This window comes from Poecilia mexicana, unplaced genomic scaffold (genome assembly GCF_051168715.1).
Source record: "Poecilia mexicana isolate PSO_F unplaced genomic scaffold, ASM5116871v1 scaffold_22, whole genome shotgun sequence".
Classification (NCBI taxonomy): Eukaryota; Metazoa; Chordata; class Actinopteri; order Cyprinodontiformes; family Poeciliidae; genus Poecilia; species Poecilia mexicana.
Genome location: NW_028263391.1, coordinates 5,614,337 through 5,623,872, shown reverse-complemented (window position 1 = coordinate 5,623,872; position 9,536 = coordinate 5,614,337). Strand labels below are relative to the sequence as shown.

Genomic DNA, 9,536 nt, shown 5'->3' with positions numbered 1-9,536 from the left:
GAAAGAAGAAAACCTTTCTCATGTGTGACCTGTGGAAAAATTTTTAGTAGAAAACAGTATTTAACTCAGCACATGATGATTCACACTGGTGAAAAGCCATTTTCATGTGTGAACTGTGGAAAAAGTTTTAGACGAAAAGAGCATTTAACTCGCCACATGATGATTCACACTGGTGAAAAGCTGTTTTCATGCGTGGACTGTGGAAAAAGTTTTTGTCAAAAACAGCATTTAACTAAGCACATGAGGATTCACACTGGTGAAAAGCCATTTTCATGTGTGACCTGTGGAAAAATATTTAGCCAAAAACGGCATTTAACTGAGCACATGATGATTCACACTGGTGAAAAGGCGTTTTCATGTGTAAACTGTGGAAAAACCTTTTATCACAAAGTGAGTTTAACTCACCACATGAGGTGTCACACGGGTGAAAAGCTGTAGAAGTATTTTCCATACATGTCCTATGTTGAGTTTCACTATAGAATTGATTTGTTTAAAAACTAGAATGAAAGACTGGAGGCGTTTCATGTCTATATAGCTGAAAAATTTTGTGTTTGTTAAATGCGGTCATTTGGATCTTCACATTTGGATACTTGATGTGCAACCATGACACATTTTCCTTCAGAGATGATTTGATTTTTTTCTGGCATATTGCTGGGTTTCTGTCACGTGACCTGTATGACCCGTGAAATTCAGATTGAGGGCCAGAAGGGGATTGCTCCGGTTCAAAACAAAACCAAGTTGATCACAACTCCTATGCTAATGCCTTAAATAGGCTGGAACAGCCGGGGTATCTCTAAAAAATATACACATATTTAGGATATGATCCATTTTGTCTCGTTAAAAAAAAAGACTTCTCTTATAATCTTGAGGATTTACCCGGTGTCCAGGTGATCCACGTAACTAACCACCCGGAGCTGCAGACCTCATATTATACGATGAGCCAGGGTTTTGCGTTCTCAAAACCCTGGAGAATACAATCAATTATTTTCAAGTTGGGTCAAGCATTTAGGATCAAAAGCAGGATTAGATGACTGTCGACTTGTTTCTGCTGGGTGAGTAGTGAATTTTGCTGTTTTAAGTCATTTTAGTCTATGTTAAGGATATTTTAAAAAAGAAATAAAAGTAACATTTCATGTAAGAATAAAAGTTTTGAGTTTTCCTTTAGTGTATGTTATGCCTTATACTTGAACCCAGTAGATGGTGGCTGTACACTTGTACTGGTTGTAGCCACTGTGGTTTCTGTAACTGATGGTTTGCCGGTTCGAACTCTCCACATCCATCTCAGTTGAGTCCTAGAGCAAGGCACCAAATCTGCCTTGCTGCTGTTAGAAGTCTGATGGCGTTGATTGTATAGCAGCTTCCATCAGTCTGCATTTGATAGACTGATAGTAGCTGTGTAGCCACAGCTACATTCGGCAGCTGTGGCTACAATGTAGCTTACTACCATCAACTCGTAAAGCCCTTAGGCATCCTCTGCACTAGATTAATCGCTATACATACATTTACCATTGACTGTACACTTGTTTGTTGTCTTTTTGTTTAGTTTTTATTTAACTTGTCCTGTCTGGCAGGTAGAAGAAAGAAGAGAAAAAAGAAAGGTAGAAAGTTTTATAGGGTCACCCTCCTCTCACCCAACTTGATATAAAGGTGATCACAGAGGGGGAGCCAGAGACCTAATCTGGTACAAGGGAATGGTTATTGTGAAGTCCAAAACAATGAGAGCTCAGCGACCCCAAGCCTGACAGGCACACACAGAGACTGCCAGCGTTCTATCTGTCATACCTCGTAAATCCAGCAAATCCCGTGGTAATGCGCATGTGCACATCGATATTACGTTTCTTATAAATCCGTCATACGTTTAGAAGTTTATTTACCTTAAAAAATTTAAATAAGAAAAATTTAGTTATTTCCATGCGGTCTCCAGAAAGAGGTATTGTACTGCTTGTTGCCTAACTAACACAGCTTCGGTCAGCATCCAACGTTATTCATGTGCTTTTTTTTTTAGGACATATTCCGTGCAGTTTTCTAAAGAAGTATTAAAATGTTAAAAAGGTAAATTAGCTGTAGGGACAAAATATCCCGATCATATTTGTAGTCAAACAGTATTTGTCGTAATAGTGACGGTTAACGAGACTAATGTCTTGTTTACAGTATGTTAATGATATTACAGTCATTTATGTTAATATGTTTGATTAACATAGCAGCTTAATTAAATAAAATTTACCGTAAACTTCTGAGAAATAAAACACAAAATGAAACTTCTACAGGTATGACGGATTTATGAGAAATCTGCTGAGTATGCAGTATGTGACGTAACATTGATGTGCGCATGCGCATTACCATTAGGTATGCTAGATTTATGGGTATGACAGAACACCTGTTCATCCCAACACAGGACCACCACCACCACACCACTGCGGCCCACCTTAGAACTGACAACAAGACGTGACATAAAGAGCTCACAAACCATGTTGAAAATCCACAGTGCAAACATAGAGCATGAACTGGCCCAAAATACAGACTACATACTGATCAGAACCCAAGTCTCAGGGTTCAGTCAGGATCCAGAGAAAATACGTCCCCAGAATCCCAAACACCTTAGACTACCCCAGGAACAATACGACCACCATGCCAGTAACCACTTGAGGGAAGTAGCAAAGTACAAGTACTTTGTTACTGTACTTGAATACAATTTTCGTGTATCTGTACTTTACTTAAGTAGATTTAATAATGAGTACTTTCTGCTTTTACTCCACTACATTTTACAGTGAGTATCTGTACTTTCTACTTCACTACATTTCTACAAAATCGTCACGTTACTCGTTATATCCAAGTCACATTGCCCTTTTCTTCGATATAATGTGAAGTTCAGGGACTTAACGCAGCGCTGTAAATTCTAGTTTCGAGCGAGCTGGACCAAACTCACTGAGATTGATCCTTGTCCATTTCCTGACAGGAATCCAGTCCAATATTTGGTGGGCGTGGCCTAATTCTTCCACAGTGCCGCCTAGAATCATTTAAAAAATCAGCCCCAAGCCATGCTTTTACTGACAATCATAAAATTTGGCACACATGTACATCTTGACAGGACGTAAAATAAATGTGTACATCAAAGCATGTGCAACGGACTCCAACGCTGCTTGCAGCTTTAATTTTGTTTTATACTTGTTTTAAAAGGCTCTTGAGGACAATTCCAGTTATATTTCTTAATGATTAAGCCTAGGAAATCATTCTATTGAGTTAAACATGTGCAACAATGCTGTATGTTTTGATTTTGTGTTTTCACAGTGTCTTATGACAAGAAATTACAAGTTTAAATTGTAGCCGTTTGGAACTCCCTGCGTCTGGCTGTTTTAATCCAAGTGGCCGCTACACAGAGGGCTCAGCACACAGAGCCAGAACTGATGCTGATATTTCAAGAGGCATTGTGACCCATTGTCATTAATTTCAGGCACTGACAGCGTTTGACTGGACATGGACTCCCTTCCAGAACAATATCACAAGATTGGACTTGAGGAATTGATTTGTATTATTCTATCCTGTATAGAGGGAGTGGGAGGGGTGGATGTTGTTTACCTTAATACATTTATGATCAAAATGTGATGTTATGCACTAATAGTAGATTTTCATTAATGGTTGTTCATTCTAAAATATATCTATACATAAAAATGAGGTTTCTCTTTAAAACAAAATGATATTGCAACGAATGCTGTTATTTGTTTCAAATTATATTAACCAGCTCAAATATACCTAAGTAAAAGTTGAATGAATAAATAAAAAAATAAAAACTATGAATATTCATTCTAAGCTAATTTTCATACATTGATTGTTCTTTATTTTAGAAAATATGGATGATTATTATTGTCTTCAATAATTTAGTTTTTCTTTGTCTTAGTTGTATTTTTCTCTTTTCTGCTGCAGCTGTCTTCTGTTATAACTACGAAAAGATTTTACGTTTTTCAGAGAACTGGCACTTTGAGAACTCTAGATGTGATGAGCGGATGATCCACAAGGTGGCGGTAATGCAATGACATGAATGCCGACAGTCATAAAATCACAAGGAAGAAGAAGACAAAGACAAAGAGTCCAGCTTAAACGGGTTTATCTACGAGTTTATTGCTGCTGAAGAAACATTCACAGAGTTTAAAGACATCATCGTCAAGTCGGAGGAAGAGATGGATGATCAGCGCAGACTGCTGGATTTCTCCCGGACTCCCCGGATAATCTTACACCGAATAGGTAGGAAACACCAGCGTTTGGATGAAGGTTAATATCTAAATATCTGAAGCTTTCTGTATGAGAATCATGTTAGTAACTGTTCCCTTCCCGTATAAATGTTTCGTTAACAGGTAAATGAAAGCAGACATCACAATTATGCTATGAGAATGGCTTAAATATGTAGAGGCCAAACCCAGTGCATGCTGGTCCGACATCAGTCCCTATATTTACAGAAAATGGACCCTCAGTTCTTCCTGTCTAACTTGTTTAGCTTTTGTAATAAAGGAACAAAAGCTAAACAACTATCAACCTACAAATAAACTCATGTTTGTAAATAAAACCCAAAGATATAAAGAGGACTAAAATTAAATTTTAATATAATTCAAAGTAATAAAAATTAATAATAGCTCCAAATAAATATCATGAAATAATCCGATTTGCTGTTAAATATTAACAATATCTACTACAATTAATTTTGTAATAAATAAAAATTTTTATTTTCTTCCCATCCAGACTCTTGTTGAGGTAACTTTTTCCCACGACAGTAGCTATAAAATTTAACAATTTCTAATCAATAAATTGTGGTGGTGATTGTTTGTCAAACCAAATATCCTATAAAAGTTCAATCAACAAGCCACCGCTGTGCTGAGGTGATGCTTCGTACACAGGTAAAAGAAGTTCAATGTCCAAAAAACTTGAAAATCATTTTTATGGTTTATTTTTTAGTTTGACAAGCAAGTAACAAAGATCAAGCTTTTCATTAGTGATGTGTCGATTAATCCAGGAGGATTTTTATGAAGCTCGTAAAACAGAGAACTCACCTGAACCCGAGCAGTTAAAGGTTTTTATATTTTAGTAATCAATCGTTGTCCCTGGTGACGTAGTGAGTAACAAGCCAATCACAACTCTTTCTCTCCTATTTGTTTCCAGTTGTATTTTTTATCCAGCCATTGTTTCATACAAAAAGATTAATCAGAATTTATGTATCAGAATCACAAACATGTTTTACTTGTATATTCATCGTAAGGCTTCATGTTGTTTTCGCGTTGCCTATTTTACATATATTGTCCCCTTGATGTCACAGTGGAGCATATGAAGCACCGCAATGCATCGGCTCAAGAGTCCAATGATTGGATGGAGTTCCTCGGTGCTTCAAGAAGCTTCATCTCACCATCACTAATTTTCATTGTTTCCTCTCCTGCTCTGGTCAAAACAAAATACAATTTAAAGTTAAATATTAACAGTAATCCCTACTACAATTAATTTTGTAAAAAATAAAATATACATTTTTAAATCTGTTAATTTCAGAATTCTCCAAATGTCATCCAGCTATGTCGACTGATCTGTCTCTCTGTCTACGCTCTTGAATTTTCAAGTGTTTTTTATTTTATTTCTGTCTTAAACGATGAAGGTTTTCTCCTATTTACTTCAGTAAAGTTAATAATTTCTCTTTTTGTTTTCTTCTCCAGATTCCCTGCAGTGTAACGGTTGTAACCAGGAGAGGAAATCCACTCTGGACCAGGAGGAGTTTGAACCTCTGCAGGTGAAACAAGAACAGGAAGAGCCAGAAGATCATCAGATAAAAGCGAAAGAGAAAGAAGTTTACTGCAGTCAAGGTGAAGAACAGATCGAGTTAAAACAGGAGACTATGAGAATGGCTTAAATATGTAGAGGCCCAACCCAGTGCATGCTGGTCCGACACCAGTCCCTATACTTACAGAAAATGGACCCGCAGTTCTTCCTGTCTAACTTAGAAAAGTAAATAATAAAGGAACTAAAGCTAAACAACTATCAACCTACAAATAAACTCATGTTTGTAAATAAACCCCAAAGATATAAAGTGGTCTAAAATTAAATTTTAATATAATTCAAAGTAATAAAAATTAATAATAGCTCCAAATAAATATCATGAAATAATCCAATTTGCTGTTAAATATTAACAATATTTATTACTACAATTAATTTTGTAATAAATAAAAAAATACTTTTAATATCGGTTAATTTGAGAATTCTCCAAATGTCAGCTGGATATCTCGACTGATCTGTCTCTCTGTCTACGCTCTTGAATTTTCAAGTGTTTTTTTTTTTTGTTAATTTCCGTCTTAAATGATGAAGGTTTTCTTCCATTTACTTTAATAAAGTTAACAATTTCTCTTTTTCTCTGTTTTCTTCTCCAGATTCCCTGAAGTGTAAGGTTAATAACCAGGAGAGGAAATCCACTCTGGACCAAGAGGAGTTTGAACCTTTGCAGGTGAAACAAGAACAGGAAGAGCCAGAAGATCATCAGATAAAAGCGGAAGAGAAAGAAGTTTACTGCAGTCAAGGTGAAGAACAGATTGAGTTAAAACAGGAGACTGATACCTACATGGTGGTTCCTGTTGATGAACAAACAAACCAAACTGAATCAGAACCAAACAGGAACCAAGACATCTTCCAGGAAGCTGCTGAAGCTGAGAACAGAAATCAGGACAGAAGAAAACCTTTCTCATGTGTGACCTGTGAAAAACGTTTCCCTGTCAAATCTGTTTTTGATGCTCACATGAGGATTCACACTGGTGAAAAGCCGTTTTCATGTATGAACTGTGGACAAAGTTTTAGTCGAAAACTTAGTTTAACTCAGCACATGATGATTCACACTGGTGAAAAGCCGTTTTCATGTGTGAACTGTGGAAAAAGTTTTCGACACAAAGTTAGTTTAACTCAGCACATGATGATTCACACTGGTGAAAAGCCGTTTTCATGTGTGAACTGTGGACAAAGTTTTAATCGAAAACTTAGTTTAACTCAGCACATGATGATTCACACTGGTGAAAAGCCGTTTTCATGTATGAACTGTGGACAAAGTTTTAATCGAAAACTTAGTTTAACTCAGCACATGATGAATCACACTGGTGAAAAGCCGTTTTCATGTATGAACTGTGGACAAAGTTTTAATCGAAAACTTAGTTTAGCTCAGCACATGATGATTCACACTGGTGAAAAGCCGTTTTCATGTGTGAACTGTGGACAAAGTTTTAATCGAAAACTTAGTTTAACTCAGCACATGATGATTCACACTGGTGAAAAGCCGTTTTCATGTGTGAACTGTGGACAAAGTTTTAATCGAAAACTTAGTTTAACTAGGCACATGATGATTCACACTGGTGAAAAGCCGTTTTCATGTGTAAACTGTGGAAAAAGTTTTCGTCACAAAGTTAGTTTAACTGACCACATGAGGTGTCACAGGTGAAAAGCTGTAGAAGTATTTTCCATACATGTCCTATATTGAAGTTCACTATAGAATTGATTTGGTTAAAAACTAGAATGACAGACTGGAGGCGTTTCATGTCTATGAAGCTGAAAATTGTTGTATTTGTTAAAATTGATCATTTGTATCTTCACATTTGGATTCTTAGAGATATGCAACCATGAGACATTTTCCTTCAGAGATGCTTTGTTGTTTTTTTCTGGCATATTCTGTATCGAAAAACAATAATGATAAACTGTATTTTGTTGTATGAACATCCTGTTTGTGTCAAACTGTATGTTGTTTGTGTATAACGTGAAGAGCAGAGGGCTCAGCACACAGCCCTGAGGAGAGCCAGTCCTGATGCTGATAGATGAACTTTTTAAAAAATGCAAGATTCACTACAAACTAATTCTCATGTATTGGTTGCACAAAATACTTCTTGTTTTCAATTATTTGCTTTTCCCCCCCCTAGTTTTAGACCCTGTTTACAAGACAATGATCCAACGAAAATGTAATTTTAATAACTGACTAACAATAATTGCCAGAAACTGGCGAATGTAACATCTCATATTGATCTAGATCTTTACAGCAGTTATGTGTAGATTGTTTTGACCATTTTTAATCACCATATCTGCTTCAACTTTTCAGATTATGCTTTGATAGTTATGGTCTTAATATTAGTCTTTAAGGACAGGACTTTAACTAGTTTCAGCTCTTCATCATCCAGAAGGTATGGTGTATGGTGTTCGAATTTTTTCCTCCTAAATTTAGCATAAGTTCAATTAATTTTCTGTGTGTGCAAAGGACAAGGAACAAGTTCTTGCTGCCTCTTCAGGGTTATTTTGCTATAATAAAGATGATTGTGCCATCGGCATTCAATTGCACATTAACATGTGTACATTACATATTAACTGTTCCCTATATGGGCCCTTAGGGGACTCCTATTTATGAGTTTCTTAAGAGTGATTTGACAACATTGACCACTGAGCACTTTTATGGTCTTTGCACTATATATATATATATATATAAAAATTCCCTTCTCACCCTCCGCGGGTGGTCTCTTTCATCCTCTGAGCTCGGGTCCTCTACCAGAGGCCTGGGAGCTTGAGGGTTCTGCGCAGTATCTTGGCTGTGCCTAGAACTGCACATTTCTGGACTGAGATGTCTGATGTTGTTCCTGGGATCTGTTTGAGCCACTGCTCCAGTTTGGGGGTGACTGCCCCGAGGGCCCCTATGACCACAGGCACCACTGTGGTCTTCACCTTCCAGGCCTTCTCCAGTTCCTCTCTGAGGCCCTGGTATTTCTCCAGTTTCTCATGCTCCTTTTTCCTGATGTTGTGGTCACTTGGTATTGCTACATCCACCACAACGGCTTTCCTCTGTTCTTTATCCACCACCACAATGTCCGGTTGGTTCGCCATTACCATCTTGTCTGTTTGGATCTGGAAGTCCCACAGGATCTTAGCTCGGTCATTCTCCACCACCTTTGGGGGTGTTCCCCACTTTGACCTCGGGTCTTCCAGTCCATATTCGGCACAGATGTTCCTGTACACTATGCCCGCCACTTGGTTATGTCGTTCCATGTATGCTTTCCCTGCCAGCATCTTGCACCCTGCTGTTATGTGCTGGACTGTCTCAGAGGCCTCCTTGCACAACCTACACCTTGGGTCTTGTCTGGTGTGGTAGATCTGAGCCTCTATTGCTCTGGTGTTTAGTGCCTGTTCCTGGGCGGCCAGGATGAGGGCCTCTGTGCTGTCCTTGAGTCCAGCTTTCTCCAGCCATTGGTAGGATTTCCTGATATCAGCCACTTCAGTTATTTGTCGGTGGTACATCCCATGTAGGGGCTTGTCTTCCCATGATGGTTCCTCCAGCACCTCGTCCTCTGTTCCCCATTGTCTGAGACATTCGCTGAGCACATCGTCCATTGAGGCTTTGTCCTTGATGTATTTATGGATCTTGGATGTTTCATCCTGGACAGTGGCTCTCACACTCACTAGTCCTCTGCCTCCTTCCTTACGGCTTGTGTACAGTCTCAGGGTGCTGGATTTGGGGTGGAACCCTCCATGCATGGTTAGCAGCTTCCGAGTCT

General features: G+C 38.1%; 1 protein-coding gene across 2 annotated transcripts; it reads left to right on the top strand.

Moving 5' to 3' along the window:
- Positions 1-434: 434 nt before the first annotated feature.
- Positions 435-8,337, top strand: LOC106912947 (uncharacterized). 2 transcript variants are annotated; one of them, XM_088002488.1, is made up of 3 exons: positions 435-4,239; positions 5,688-5,834; positions 6,396-8,337. In XM_088002488.1, the coding sequence occupies exons 1-3, from the start codon at positions 4,176-4,178 to the stop codon at positions 7,445-7,447; spliced, it is 1,263 nt and encodes a 420-aa protein (XP_087858614.1). In that variant the 5' UTR covers positions 435-4,175; the 3' UTR covers positions 7,448-8,337. The 2 variants fall into 2 exon arrangements, with proteins under 2 accessions (XP_087858614.1, XP_087858615.1); XM_088002489.1 differs by lacking the exon at positions 5,688-5,834.
- The last annotated feature ends 1,199 nt before the right edge of the window (positions 8,338-9,536 follow it).

Bases quoted from the DNA above. Each gene is read 5' to 3' on its own strand.
- LOC106912947 (XM_088002488.1), top strand. From the start codon at position 4,176: ATGGATGATCAGCGCAGACTGCTGGATTTCTCCCGGACTCCCCGGATA. The intron at 4,240-5,687 runs GTAGGAAACACC...TTTCTTCTCCAG, and splicing joins GATAATCTTACACCGAATAG to ATTCCCTGCAGTGTAACGGT. The intron at 5,835-6,395 runs GTGAAGAACAGA...TTTCTTCTCCAG, and splicing joins AGAAGTTTACTGCAGTCAAG to ATTCCCTGAAGTGTAAGGTT.